At 36.6% G+C, this 15,534-nt stretch overlaps 1 protein-coding gene across 3 annotated transcripts in view; it reads left to right on the top strand.

The window, feature by feature from the left end:
* Positions 1-15,534, top strand: part of UAP1 (UDP-N-acetylglucosamine pyrophosphorylase 1) — a 39,629-nt gene that overhangs the window by 9,945 nt on the left and 14,150 nt on the right. For all 3 annotated transcript variants that reach the window (XM_029229299.1, XM_029229298.1, XM_029229300.1), the window contains exons 2-5: positions 122-458; positions 8,168-8,372; positions 10,459-10,634; positions 12,035-12,207. In XM_029229299.1, the coding sequence (XP_029085132.1) occupies positions 179-458; positions 8,168-8,372; positions 10,459-10,634; positions 12,035-12,207 (834 nt within the window). In that variant the 5' untranslated portion in view covers positions 122-178. The remainder of the gene's footprint in view (positions 1-121; positions 459-8,167; positions 8,373-10,458; positions 10,635-12,034; positions 12,208-15,534) is intronic.

Here is a 15,534-nt window from a genome sequence, read left to right as displayed (position 1 = left end):
ACTGCGCCACCAGGGAAGCCCCCCCTTTTTTTTTTTTTTTTAATGTACTTATTTTTAGCAGGAAAAATCTCAGGTTTTGAGGTTGGACTTTGACCTGCTATTCATTTCTTTTCTCTTTCAGGTTTACAGGTGCAGAAATTACACCCCAGTTATCACAAAACTTGGTTACCAGAGCATTATGAATGTTAATGACCTCAAACTCAGGTTGTCCAAAGCTGGGCAAGAACACCTATTGCAATTCTGGAATGAGCTGGAAGAAGCCCAACAGGTAGAACTTTTCACAGAGCTCCAGGCCATGAACTTTGAGGAGCTGAACTTCTTTTTCCAAAAGGCTATTGAAGGATTTAACCATTCTTCCCAGCCAGAGAAAGTGGACTCACGGATGGAAGCTGTCCCTCGAGAGGTGTTGGGCAGTGCTACCAGGGATCACGATCAGCTGCAGGCCTGGGAAAGTGAAGGTACTGAGCCTGGGAAGATTTGCTCTAAGGCTTATTATGAGATGTACTAAAACCATTAAAGTAACAGTATTTTCACTTCCTTAAGACCTTAAGCCAGGTGACTGATCTGAGAGTGACAGATTGTGTGGCCAAGAGGCCACAGTGGCTCCTGTTGCCCGTCTCTCCATTCTCTTTTCATTTCTGGTGCCTGATTCAAGGCTCTTCTCATTCAAGTCATAATTTGCCTCTAAGTCTCTTTCCTTTCTCAGTGTCCGTACTTCTATTAGATTTCCCTTCCTGAAGCACAAGCTGAATGATTCAGTTTATGCTAGCTTACTCCAAAACCCTTCCCTAACACGGCCCTATCCAATCTTGTCTCTTATGTTTCTCTCCACTGCTACTGCCCCACACCTTTCAGCTGGACCCTGTAATTCACCTTTCTCTGAACATTCTAGTATGCCTTTCCTGCCTTTGCTCATGCTCGTCCTTAGCTGGGTCTGGCCTTTACCCCTTCTCCATGTAGCTGGATCACCTTGTGACGCCACCCGTCTCCTGGAGCTGTGCAGTGAGTTGGCTGTGCCACTTGGGAAACTTACACTCATTCTCCAAGGTTCACCACACATACTCTTTCATCTGTCACCTTTCTGTCAGTGTCCCAGGTTGAAATTATTTGTCCATGCTCATCTTTCATTTTTCCTCATAATAAGGGTTGTTTATGTCTATCTTCATCATTACATTGTAAACTTTTAAAGAGCAGCCCGTGTCCTAGGTGTCTATGTATGTCACATAGCATTTAGAGCAGTGTTTTGCAGTTATATGTTGGTCGATAAATGTTTGTTGAATTTCCCCAATGCTTTTTCCTCTAAAGCATATCATAAAATCTGTCCCCATAACTAATACTAATGAGTGCTTTTGACAATGGCAAAATAGCTAAAATTTAGCTTTTTTTGGTAGGGTTAAGAACTGTGGTTTTTATAATCTACTACTCCTTCATAAGTAAAAGTGACTAAATATTGCAGGCCCTTGAGTGTTTGTACATGCTATTGTCAAATCTGGACCTCATTTCCTCAGTTGTTGAATGAACAGATTGGACTAATTCTTTTTCCTTTTTAAAAAAACATTACTCTATCGCAAAAATAATATCAAAGTAACAGAACTACGGTAGAGAAATTGCCCATAACCTCATCAAATCTATGTTTTGATTTGTCCACATTGCCACGTAGTACTTGATTATATACATATTTACTTTTATAGATATGATTTATAGTCTAACTTTGCACCACACTATGGGTATTTTTATTGTCTTTCGCTTTTTGGCACTCTCTGCAATCCCCCAAAAAAGAAACATAACTGCCATTGTCAACCTTCTTCTCTGCCATTATCTTCATGTCTTTCTCTGGGCTTACAGATCTGTTTTTCAAACTGTTCCAAAGACCTCTAGGGTTTCAACTGCTGGTGAAACTGTGGAGAGGGGGGAACAGATACTGAACAGGTAGGTCTCCAGCCCCTTCATCTCCCCACTCCAGGAGCAGTTCTACTTTGACCTGTTTTTATGTATTTGATACATAAACAAATAAACCTCTTTAGATGAAGTTTTACTTAAAAGGGGTTGAAGATTAAAAACATTGAAAATAATTGGATGATCTTCAAGGAGGGCCCTTTCATATTTAAAATGCTTGGTAGTGGCTAACCTCGCTTCTTACTTAGAACAGGGCTCTGCCACTAAGGTGTGAGAGAGTGGCTTCCAGATGGATCCTTCTGAATGGAGGACAGTAGTGACACTGTGACCCCCACTAACTTTGGATTCGTTAATCTTTCCCTCCCTCCCTGGGTTTCACCAAAAGCCACACAGGACCTCTTCTTACCCTCTGGTATTCCAGCTGCCTATATTTCTCCTTGTGATTTTATGGAGATAAAGTCTTAGAATTAACTCTTATGGAAAGCCAAGCTTTGGCCTTGTATAATGGGGACCATGAGCAACAGTCAAGACTTCCTATAGTTTGAGTCTCTTCTTTATGGCCTTTTTGTTGGAATCTGTGGAACAAAAGTCCACATTTGTGACTTCTCATTTAGATTAAAATCCAGAACTGTTACAAGCAAGTCTAGTATAAGAAGGTGCAAAGCAAACTTCCTTTTGGCTTGCTGTCAAGGGAAGAATATTTATTTGTGGCTTAAGCAGTAGGGGTGGAGAGGGAGACTTTTTAACTGACGTTAACAACCTTTTCATTAGGTAGAAACTGCCATATGTGTGCAAATGCATAACAAAAGGAAGTTTCTGCAGTAAGTTATCAAAGGAAAGAGATTGCCATTGCAAAGATTCCAATGCTTTATTTCAGATAGTAGGAAATTCCTGATAATTGTATCAAAGACAACCTCCCCCACCAGCCCCCACTGCGCCTGCCCCCATCCCACTGCCCCAGGATAGGGGAAATAAAAGCATTGTACAATAATTTCGAAGTGTCTGGTGGCTATTGACCTTAGACATTTTAACACCTAGGGTGGAAAATTATTGGTGAAGGATAAATACGTAAGCTACCACTGTGCTCTTTATTGAAGAGAGATCTTGTTTTGATTTAATTCTTGAAGTGTTCTGGCCAGTTGTAGAAAATGGAATGTAGAGGGGTAACTGAAAAACCTCTGTCTTACAAAACTGAGATCTTGGAAGAAGTAGTTCAGAAGCTTCAATGAGAATATCATTTTAGAAAAGATATTCACACTGGGAAAATATATTTGCTTAAAAAAAAATCCCGTTCTTTATTAAAAGAAATGCATGCTTAAACTGAACACAAAACAATCTTGTAATTCTGTGTTATAATAAGAAATTAATATTCAGTGTTAGCCCTTTTTTTTTAACCTGTGAGAGATTTAAAAAGTTAATCTATATAGCATTGTAGAAAAGTAAATGGATTGTTTAGACAAAATGTATTCATAACATTGTCCTCCTCTACATTTCCTGAAATCTAGTGCAGTGATATTTCTAATAGATCTGTTTTATTTTAAAAGTAACACATACTTATATTGGAGAAGTTGGAAAATACTAAGAATTACAAAGGAAAAAAGATAAATCTCTGCTGTCCCACAATCCAGAGATAAATACTCACTAGTAATATTTTATAGTATTTTCTTATATACACACACGTCCATTAGGATTATAGTTTATGTATAGTCTTGTAGCCTGCTCCAGAAATTGTTATTATGAAAAATTTCAAGCGTATTTGGAAGCAGATATTTGGGGACAAAAAATAGTATAATGAACTTCTATATATGCATTACCTTAATTAAATAATTATCAAAATTTTGTTAATTTTGCTTAATCTATCCCTCTTTCATTTTTCTCTGCTGTAGTATTTTAAGGCAACTTGCAAACATTATGTTTACCCTCATAAAATTCAGTATACATCTCTTAAGTATAAGGACATTTTCTTCCTAATTACAATGCCATTATTATACCTAATGAAATTCACAATAATCCCCCAGTATCTGAAACCAGTTCAAATAGAGATTTCCCTTATTAGTCTACTTTTTGTGCTTAATATCTTGGGGAAGTAGTTAATCCATAAAATAATTGTTTCACCTGTAAAATGTGATTAAAAATTAAAGACTTAAAATATCTCCTCTCTCGTGTATAGTCTTTCTTCATTTCCACCAGTTGAAAAGCCTGTTTACCCCACCCCTTGTCCAGGAGTGCTGAAAGTTTAGATAGAAAGCTCTGGCAATGCTCTACATCAGAAGCACCTGTGCCAACCTCCTTGTTTCAGGCACATGCCCAAATCAAAGAGTATGTATGAGAGGAACTAGTCCAAGCAGGAAGTTATCCAGGAAGCAGTTGACCTGTGAGAGGCCACTGTAAACTCTTCTCTCTGTTTGTTGTAAATGTGATCAGGAAAAGTGCTCGGACTCTGTTGGGCTAACATGCATGACTCCCCAAGGAGAGAGGTATACCCCTGCCCTGGAAATGGCCCATTCTGGCTTGATTTTTTTAAACTCCTGATTTAGTGTGTGTTAGGTCCTGATTTCTGTGGGAAGGTGATTAACTCTAGTGACCTGTAATGAAAAGATGATATAGTAATGTACTTTTCGGGGTTTTTTTCCCATATATTTGCAGAAGTTTTGGGATAGAAGTTCATAGTTTCCTAATTGTCACATGGGTTAAATACATTTATAATCAGTTAACATTTTTCAGATAGGTGCAGTGCTGCCTGTATAAAATTTATGTTATGACCCATACAGTTTGAAATCATGTATATTGCCATGTAACTAAAAGGCTTACTGAATTTTATTGGCCTGCTTAATTTCAAGAAGTATTTTATCTGTCATTATAAGACATACTAATTTATGTGTTACACACTTTTGATAAACATTGCAGTGTTATTGTAGTAACACAGATGAAATGGATGAATACTTCAGCCCCCACACGATTTGGTATTGTTAACAACAGCTGTAGCTACATTTATTTAGTTCTTGAATTGAAGCTGGCTTTGATACTCTAGGGACTGCTTTCTTTCCTCTTGTTTTTCTCTGTTCATAAGTGAGATGCATACAGCAGGAAGAAGGTAATGCAGAGACACCTTTTTATCACAAATATTTATGGATTGTGTTATAATTCATTATAATAGTTGTGGCTAGATGGAGATGAGATGTAAATGTAGATCTGCCTGGAAATGTACCCCTGGCAAGCATGGTCTCAATGCTACTTTTAAGACATAGTGATTAGATGGGTTATCAGGTCCACAGATGGAAAGAAGAATTGGAGAAAGTATGGCTGTCGGGGGCTTAGGAAACAAACACATGCCATTTATTTCAATGAAGAAAGAGACCACTATCAGCTGCTGGTTAGCACAGCTTTAGAATGGAAACATTTGGAAATTTGGAATGAAGTAGTAGTTTAGGGAACTGATCCAAGGAAGAGAAAAGATTATACAGTGATATTTTGATAACCAGTAAGAATCTGTGGAAAGTGCTGGTTGGTGTTGCTTGGCCATCTGGCAAGCAGGAGCTCAGATGTGGAGCTGACTCTGGGAGTGTGGCTCTTACCTTTTACAGGTAAGGGAGCTGAGAGAAGAAACTTACTTTTGGACCGAAGGTAAAAGTAAGAAGGCAGGAAGGATGATTAGAGCCATATTAACAGTACAACTTAAAACACATGTGCTCTATAAAGAAAAGAAATAGTACCAAAAAAACAAAGACCTTTGTGTCCAGAATATTTATCTGGGACTTTTTGGGAACATGTTTAGAAATATTTTTGATTCCAGCTCCTTTGGTGGTATGTGAGGGTCCAGACAGACTGAAGTTATTTATCTGCCATTCTAAAATGGTGCAAAACCTGACCTGAACAGACATGAGACTATTGATAAACTTTTTTTATCCCACTTAATGTGATTATAAGGTACTGTCTCAGATCTGCTGGGGTAAAATATAACATATTGTCTGTGTACTATATTCCTTTTCTAAATTTTGAAGAGTTCTGCATTCTGAAATAAAATTCTGAAATAAATCTGGTTTAGGTAAGGGATTGTGGACCTGTATTTTAAAATAATGCTTTTTGGGTCAGTGACAGCAGAGTTAAATTTATTTCCTAGAAACCATAGTTTCTTTCATAACTCAAGGAATAACCAAATGTAAAATGGTTTTCAAAACTGCTTTATATGGTTCCCTGTTCCCTTCAGATTGCTTCATCTCAGCCAGTCTTCGTTACATGGTGGTTGTGGGGAGTGTTTAAGCACAACACGGAGCTGGAATGCTGTTAGAAATTCAGTGTTCGGCAAGTTTTGGAGAATGAGGGCTCTTCCCGGCTCAGCAGCTTTTCCATGTAGGGTGATGGGTAAGATAGATAAGAAAAGGCAGCACAACCTCTCATGAATTCAGTGGAAAAGAGTAGGAAGGGCAAGAAGGAAATAGGAAGGACAGTTTACACCCCTAAAAATTATGGTGCTATGTAATTTATCTGTTAAATGTTTGGGTGTGATAAGAGACCTTTGTAGGCAGCGCAGTGCTGGTGAATAGGCCCTGGGGTCAAGTTCTAATCCTGATTCACACTTTTTAGTTGTGTGACCTTGGGCAAGATCATTAACTCATCTGAGCCTATTATCTCTAAAATGGGGAAAGTTATACCTGCCTTTTAGATTTTTAATTACTATTTTGGAGTCTAATATTACCCCTGGTATTTTATTTTCAAACTCTGATAAGGTACAATGAAACGCCATGGAGAAAAGGACAAGGACAATCTAGTTATAGGCAATGAAGAAAGAGAGAAAATTAATTCTCAGATAGCTAAGCTCGCAGCTTTACATCAAAGGTGAGAATTATGGAAATATCTAATGTGCTTTTAAATTTTTGATTGAAAAAATTGCTAGAAAGTTCTTGCATAACATCCTTGGCTGTACTTAGTTACTGGTGAAGACAGATTGTAGAATCAGGACAGTTCTGATTTTATAATGGATTTATTAAGAATATTTCTTTAAGTTCACAATGTACTAGTATATTAGCTTTAGGAAAGCCCAATATATCAAAAACACATAAAGCCTAAAGCTGGTAAATTAGACAAACCTGCATTCCCTAAAGATGTAAAAAATAATAATAATTGATACTGGCCACCACTGCCCCCTCTGGCTTGGCCTACAGTTGTGGATAGTGGCCTGCCTTGTTCATAGAATTTCTGAGAATTTTAATGAAAGTATGAAATTCAGAAAATAGAACAAAAGCCATCAACCATTGCTTTATCACATCTGACCTTTTACAGCTTTTCTAGCTTCCTAGAGATCCAGTTTCTATGTTGCCTCTTCCCACAAGCTACTCTACCTTCTGGTGCTGAAGCTGTCTACCTTAGAGTTATGAGGTAGCTCTTAGAAATGGTACATGGCAAGATTTTATTTTATTTTATTTTTTAATCCAAACTGAGAGCCTCTGTCTCTTAATAACATTTATAGTTTCACTTACAGTTTCAAAAAAACTCCGTGTCACATCCTTCTGAGCTGCAATAGATGGCCCATTTAAAAAAAAAGAAGGCATTTTAATAAATTTTACTGAAGTATAATTACATACAATAAATGCACTAGTTTTATGAGTTTTTAGCAAATTTACACACCCATGTAACTACCACCCCAGTCATTTCCATCATTCCACAAAGTCTCCTGATGCCCTTTTGCAGGCAAATCCCCTGAGCTCATTCACTTGAGTTGGGTTTCAAACCCAGCTGTCCTGACTTCAGAGCCCGGCTTCTCAACCGCTGGACTACACTGCTTTCCCAACTCAGGGTTTCTTTTCTTTATTTACTGGATGGTAGCTTGTCTAGTATACTTACATCCTCATTGATTGATTAATTTTTATTGATTGATTGATCAGCTGGAGGTAATTTAATAGCATCATCATTCATCCTGAAGCCTAGGGATCTGCTTTTATCCTATCTTTTTCTTAACTTGCCACATCTGATAAGTTGTCAAGTGCTTGTACAACATTTATAACATCTCTTGGTCTTTGCCTTCCAACCTTATCAGAATAAAAATTATTAGTTCATTAAAGTATATTATTCATTGTTTGGTGTTTGGTTGGGTTATATAAATTTAATTTTTTAATAATAAAAATGTTTTTATTAACAAGATAGTCATCCATGATTACTTGTGAATTCCTTGTCTTTACGCCTTATGCAGATAGGGTGACTCTTTGCAGCTACCTTTGTATATGTAATCCTGAAGTGTTGAATTATAGAGTGATACATGTATTTTCTTTTTTAGGACTTTTCCAGATTTCTCAGAACAAAGTAGCAGTTCTTCTTCTAGCTGGTGGGCAGGGGACAAGACTTGGTGTTGCATATCCCAAGGGGATGTATGATGTTGGTTTGCCATCCCATAAGACACTTTTTCAGATTCAAGCAGAGCGTATCCTGAAGCTTCAACAGTTAGCTGAAAAATATCATGGCAACAAATGCATCATTCCGTGGTAAGATATTTCTCATTATGGGACAGTGTCTGAACATGTACTGGTTTATAATATTCAAAATGCATATGTACTTTATTCATAGGCAGATGTATTTCCTGTTACTACAGATTTTCTTGGGAGCTGTAATTTACTATATATATTAAAATATGTGTTACAGCTAGATAGATAATCACTGTAGCCTTAATGAGCAATATATACTCACCTCCAACTTTTAATCCCTACCTGAGTACCTTTGGGTGCTCAGAGGGTTCTCGCGGTCTAGAAACTTCATATTGATTGGTAGTTTGTCTATGTATAGAATTTCTGATTGAAAATCAGTTTCCCTCTGAAATTTGAAAGCATCGCTCTATTGTTTCAGCATTGCTTTGGAGAGGTCCATTGCCATTCTGATTCCCAATCTTTTTTTTTTTTCCCCCTTTTGCTCTGAAAGAATTTGGGGTCTCTTTTTATCTTTAGTAACTGAAATTTCATGACGACGTGGTATGGATCTATTTTCAGTCACTGCTGTGGGCACTCAGTGGGTTCTCTCACTCTAGAAACTCATATCCTTAAGTATTGGGTTATTTAGTCCTCCCGAAACCTCACCTTTCTCCCATACACACCAGCTGAAACCCCATTGATTTCTCTGCTGTGGGCCAAACTGGGATTCTCAGTCTCTGATAGTATGCCAGGTCCTCAGGGCCTATCTCGGCCAGTGTTCATCTTCTAAACACCAAGAGATTACAGGAAATTCTGCTCTGTTTTTTAAAAGGTTTTGATTTAGCTCTTGAATGTGTTTCTCAGAGCAGCTTTGGAAGTTAGCATGTTTTGAGGGGGAAACCAGCTGTGCGTTTGAAATCCCTCAAGTCCCTAATCTTCTTATTTTAGCTCCAGGTGACCAACAAAAACTCTGCTGGTTTCTCTGCCCTTCTGCCTGGTCCAAGCTCAGATTCTCTACCACTAGCCTTTACCCCAGATCAGCAAATACCCCCAGGAAAAGGCAGCTGCATATCTTTAGCTCTCCTTTGAAAGATTCTCACTCTCTTGAATTTTAGTTCTAATCCATGTTGCTTTTGTAGCTCTCTGATGCCTTTAAAAATAGGCTTTTTGTAATTTCCTCAGCTTTTCTAGCTATTAAGGTTGGTATTGGCCAGCTGTGAACTATTTTCTTCATTTTGATTCCCTCAGGGATTTTTGAAGGACGTCTGTGTTCTAAGTGGCCAAAATTCTACTTAGGGCCCTGGCCTCCCACTATCATGTTGGATTTTCTTCTTTTTCTTTCTCCTCACAGCTCAGAATTTATTTTTCTTATGTGGAACAGTTTAGTCACTTCTTTTGTCATCTAAATCATGATGCCCAAAGTTTTTGTGCCCAGGGTTCATAATACTCATAATACCCAGGATAATTTGTTAATCAGACAGATATTGACTGTGCTGGGAAATTATATAATGTTCTTCATTTAACAGATATTAATTGAGTACCTACTTCTGGGTGCTGGGAACCAAGACAGACAGAACCAAAACAGACAAAAATCCCTACTTATATATGGTTTACATTTTAGTAAGGGGAAAAGCTATTGTAGTCACTAATTATGGTTTTAGATAGAATTTCTTTCTCTTTTGCTACAGTGGCATGGGTTGGATTTTTGTGACAACAGAGAGTATAATTACACGTTTATGATTTTAAATAAAGGGTGAGCAGAGCCCAGATTCCATTTCAATTTTTTTGTAAAAAGAACCATAAGAGATAATTAGAATGTATTACATTTATCCTTTTCTCCCTATTACTAGAATAGGAGATTTCAACCTAGAATACACTTTTCAGAGTTCTAAAATGTTTACTTGAGCCAGTTGTAGGCTTTCTGTTGCAGGAGATATGTTTTAATATTGTTACAGATTTATTTTATACATAAGGATTGATGAAGTTACTGGAAGAAATTCCCCTTGGGTAGCAGCTAATGCTGCCTTATCCAGGAAGAGGATGAAGGAAGTGAAAACAATAAACAGTGCTCTCAAAAATTTTCTTTAGCTTAGGAAATAGACAAGACTTTACTTTGCCCTAATTCACATAGTGCTATGGCTTAGAAGATTTACTTTTCTCTTGCAAGGTATATAATGACCAGTGGCAGAACAATGGAATCTACAAAGGAATTCTTCACAAAGCACAAGTACTTTGGTTTAAAAAAAGAGAATGTAATCTTTTTTCAGCAGGGAATGCTGCCTGCTATGAGTTTTGATGGGAAAATTATTTTGGAAGAGAAGAACAAGGTTTCTATGGCTCCAGGTTTGTAACCATTCTTATTTAATGGTGACTAGAAGTGGTAGTAACACAACTCATTAAATTGTTTTTTTGAAGTACGGTTGATTTACGATATGTAGCTCTTTAAGTTTTGATATATATTTTTAATACGGTGATTTGGATGTTAAAAGTTAATATTTTAATTATTTTTAAATTTGGCAATGATTAAAAAAAATGGAAATGCCCATGGGTGAAATGGGTATGCTTTTATACTTCTGTGGATGTCTGCTCTTGAGAGCAATTTGAGCAGCATTCAGAGTATTTATTCTCTTTACCCAGTATTTTATATACAGTATTGTTCATGGCTACATTGTTTATTGTAGTGAAAAATTGGAAACCATCTGCTGCTTAAAAAATAAGAGGCTAGATTATAGTTTACCTGTAGCATTAATTCTTAAACAGTATTGAAATAATTGTGTGGAGATATTAATTGACAAAGCGAAATAGTTTCAGTAGGTTAAGTAAGAGAATGAGAAATACAGAGCTACGTGCACAGTTGTAGTTTGCTAATGGCATCCTAGGATTGGGCAGTGTGTTGCCTGTGTAGCCACATATAGTGACCATAAGTATGATCCCACTATAATATAAAGTAAATGTGTCAACAGATTCTCATCTATGTGAAGCTCTTCTTGAAGGAAAGGCTGAAAGGAAATAAAAGCAGTATTTACAGTGGTGCTCTGCAGGTGTAGGCTTTTATTTCATCTCAACTCTTTTCTCCCCCCCCCACTCAATTCTTTTTAATTAATGGAAGAGTTTACTATTTTTAGCTTTGTTTTGTGAAGTTGTCTAATTTTTTGTCATTTAAGCTGTAGCTGAGGTTGTTGATGGAAGAAGTACATTAAAGCAGCACTAAAAATAGATGGGGAAAGAAGAGGCTTTTGCATATATTTAGTTTAAATCACCATAGACCTTCATATTAATCTGGTTTCTTAACGAATCATTTGGTATCAATACTCATGTATTTTTATTTTTGAGATGGATGAAATTGTCAGTGTTGGGGCTATAAATACAGAGCTAACTTGAATCATACAAATAAAACTTGAAATGTTATAAAAAAAATATTGCCTGTTAAAGAATTTTATGTTTCACAATATATTATAGGCCAAATTGTTAAAAGGGCTGAGTTAAAAAGAAAAGTATGTTCTTTGGAGTTGCCTAGCCCCACATTAATAATGTTATTATACTTACGCTAAATTACCTTCAAAATCATGTAGTATAACTTTTTGACACCTGAATCCTTCCTTATGGACATTCAGTTTTCTTGGCCCTGTAATGTAAAACTGGTTTTCAGAGATCTTCATCCCAGTTGAGAAACATTAAACAATCTTTAGGTTACCGTCACACTGAGTTTTGGTGTGCTACTAACAGGCTATTTTGTTTCCCAGATGGGAATGGTGGTCTTTATCGGGCTCTTGCAGCCCAGAATATTGTGGAGGATATGGAGCAAAGAGGCATTTGGAGCATTCATGTCTATTGTGTTGACAACATATTAGTAAAAGTGGCAGACCCACGGTTCATTGGATTTTGCATTCAGAAAGGAGCAGACTGTGGAGCAAAGGTAATGCCTTTCGCAACTATAATGAGGCTTTAAGTGGTCTTTCTCTTGTCAGTATATACATTCCAGGAGTCAAACTAGATTTATTAGGGTGATTTGGATATTTTAGAACCATTCATCTTCTAAAGTAACTAAACTGTCCCGCACCCACTTTTTTTCTTAAATTGGCAACATTTGATTCTAGACGTAATGATGTATGCTTAGTCCATCACAAGTAAGAGTTTAAAATATACGAGGATGATTTGTAAGTACCTGGGAAAGTGAATGGTCACCACTAGGCCTGGGATGGGCTTATTAATATCAAGTTGTTGGATTCATTAATATCAAGTTGTATTTGATCAGATTAACCCAGTTTCTTCCTATGACAAAGTTACTGGAGTAGTAGGTAAAGGAAATATGGTAGAAATAGCAGATGTAGACTTCAGTAAGGCATTTGACAGGGTAACTCATGATAGTCTTGTGAATAAGATGGAAATATGCAGATAGGGGATAAGGACAATTAACGAGATTAAATAACTGCATGAATGACCACAAACATACTGATATTGAGACAGAGGGAGGTTTGTAATGCCATATAATACAGCTGTCCTTGGCATAGTTCTTTTCCATAGTTCCTTGGTTGCATAGATGATAATATAAGAGACTTGCCTTTATGATATGAAAGACCTTAATAACACTTTGGAAGATTTGAAAATATTAATGTAAATATTACTTTCCTGGAAATCTGTAAAGGTATCAGTTCTCACAGAATTAAAGCATAACACAATCCTGATCGAAGTCCTAGTGAGACTATTTTGGGGACATTCGACAAAATGATTGTAAAGTTTAGAATAAATAAATAAAGTTTAGATTGTAAAGATGACCGGGAAAATGTTGAAAAAAATGATGATAAGGAAGGAAGAGGGTTGAAGACAATCTATCAGATATTAAAATGGGTTGTAAATAAAATAACTAGGAGTGTAGTACTGAAACCAGAATAGAATGACAGGTTAATGGAACAGATCAGTCAGAAACAAACTCACGTAAAGATGGCATTTCAACTCATTGGGGGGAAATGAATGGGACAACTGGATAAAAATAAAGTAAGATGTCTCCCTCAGAGCTCATACCAAAATCAATTTCAAAGGCATTACCAAGTAAAAAAACCATAAAGATGATAGAAGAAAATTTAGAATAATTTTATTTATTTTTATTTTTTTATTTGAGTTTAGTTGATTTACAGTGTTGTGTTAGAATAATTTTATAATCAACATGAAGGGAAGACCTATTTCCCAGAAGCAAAAACCGTATAGGCTTCTGACAAAAACAAATTAAACTACATATAAATTTTAAATATATGAATTTAAAAAGAAGAGCTGCCATAAGAGACATATCATATCCTTGGTTGGAAATTTTCTATTATAAAGATGTAATTTCTCTCCAAATTAATCTACAAATCTAATGCAAAGTCACAGAAGCTGAAGTCTTAAATTTACTAGTACAAGTTTTGAGAGAATAAGCTGGTAGACCTAAGAAGACGACTCCTGACTCTGAAAGTAAAGGGTTGGTTTAGTTCATTGATTGAAGACCTCTATCCATTTCAGTACTCTATGAGTATCTGTGCTGTATTGTAAATAGCTACTAAACTGTAATAGAAATAGTGCATTGGATTTTAATTACGTAGCTACTAAGCTTTAGAAAAACAAAACAAAACTGTATTTCTGACTTTGTTCCACTTGGTGTCACTCTTCTTTCTAAAATGGAAACTTAAAATTTTACTGCTCTGAGCTTCAGAATCAATTTAAATTCTAAATGATTAGAGAATGTTGAACCTGGGAGGGACCTCAGAGATCATCTGTCTGGTCAACCCCTTTGATCTCAGAAATGGACATTCTGAGTTCCAGTACTAAATAAGTTCCAGGCTCAAGGTCCTTCATCACATTAGCAGAGGCAGGATTAGAACTGTTTCCCAACTCTTAGTTTTAGTATTATATCACATTTATAAAGCCAAATTCTTTAGATTAATTATGTTTTTGCTGGCAGCTCAAAAAACGTTGAATTGGTGTGCCAACTTTTATGAGTATATTAATCATACAGGGATGTAAATATAACCATTCTCTCTTCTCCATTTCCCCTGGGTCCTCTAGGACAAATCCTGTCTCAGTCTTCCTGCTTAGTTCTGTGTCTGGCATATAATTTAATAGTCACTCAATGAATGCATAAATACATATTCAAATGGAACTGAAATATTACGAGACTGGTATATGTTAAAAACTTTTAGAAATAGTAGAAACCATTTATGTAATCTGTCCTCCCACACTTTTAATTTAAAAAAATCAAGATGTTAAAGTATATTTTTAAAAACACCTAAATTAGGGAGTGATTCATAGTGTGTAGTAGAATTCTATGCAGGGAATTCTTTTTTAATTCTTTAATAGGCTCCTGTCTTGGTGAATTAAGTATTTTTTATGGAGTGAGAGCCTTGAGAAAAGACTTAGTGGAGTGGTTTACAAAAGTTCATAGCTGAGAGAGTAGGAATGATTGTTAATTAAAGATAATTTTAGGGCTTCCCTGGTGGCACAGAGGTTAAGAATCCACCTGCTGATGCAGGGGACATGGGTTTGATCCCTGGTCCGGGAAGATCCCACATGCCGTGGAGCAACTAAGCCTGTGTGCCACAACTACTGAGCCTGAGCTCTAGAGCCTGCAAGCCACAAATACTGAAGCCCGCGTGCCACAACTACTGAAGCTTGCGTGCCTAGAGCCTGTGCTCTGCAGCAAGAGAAGCCACGGCAATGAGAAGCCCACATACCGCAACAGAGAGTAGCCCCCGCTCACCGCAACTAGAGAAAGCCCACGTGCAGCAATGAAGACCCAGTGTCGCCAAAAATAAATAAATAAATACATAAATTAAATTTAAAAAAGAAAGAAAAAAATTCCTTTAAAAAATGTTTAAAAAAAGAAAAGATAATTTTGTAAAGCAGTTGCAGCAACTTTGAGGTTGAAGTGTTACTTTGAACTCAGCTTTTCAGGATTTAACTTGTAGGAAATCAAGAGACCTCTTAATTTTATGCTGTAAATCTTTTCTGTAGAATGTAAACTGACTTCCAACTTCATGTACTTTACAAATGCTTTCTTTTGTAATCTGGACTTTTATAGTATTTGGAGGTTCATAGTTGTTATAAAAGTAAACCTTTTACTGGCAGATTAACACTTGGGAAGTAAAGTGTGAATATGCTTATTTTTATTTTCCATGGCTGGTTAGGAGTAGGGTTGTATAGAAGTGATTGGAAAACAAACCTCGTGTGTGTGTGTGTGTGTGTGTGTGTGTGTGTGTGTGTGTGTGTGTGT

This window comes from Monodon monoceros, unplaced genomic scaffold (genome assembly GCF_005190385.1).
Source record: "Monodon monoceros isolate NGI ecotype Baffin Bay Population unplaced genomic scaffold, NGI_Narwhal_1 Super_Scaffold_18, whole genome shotgun sequence".
NCBI lineage: Eukaryota > Metazoa > Chordata > Mammalia > Artiodactyla > Monodontidae > Monodon > Monodon monoceros.
Note: the sequence above shows the minus strand (reverse complement) of the source record. Positions and strands in the feature narration are given on the sequence as shown.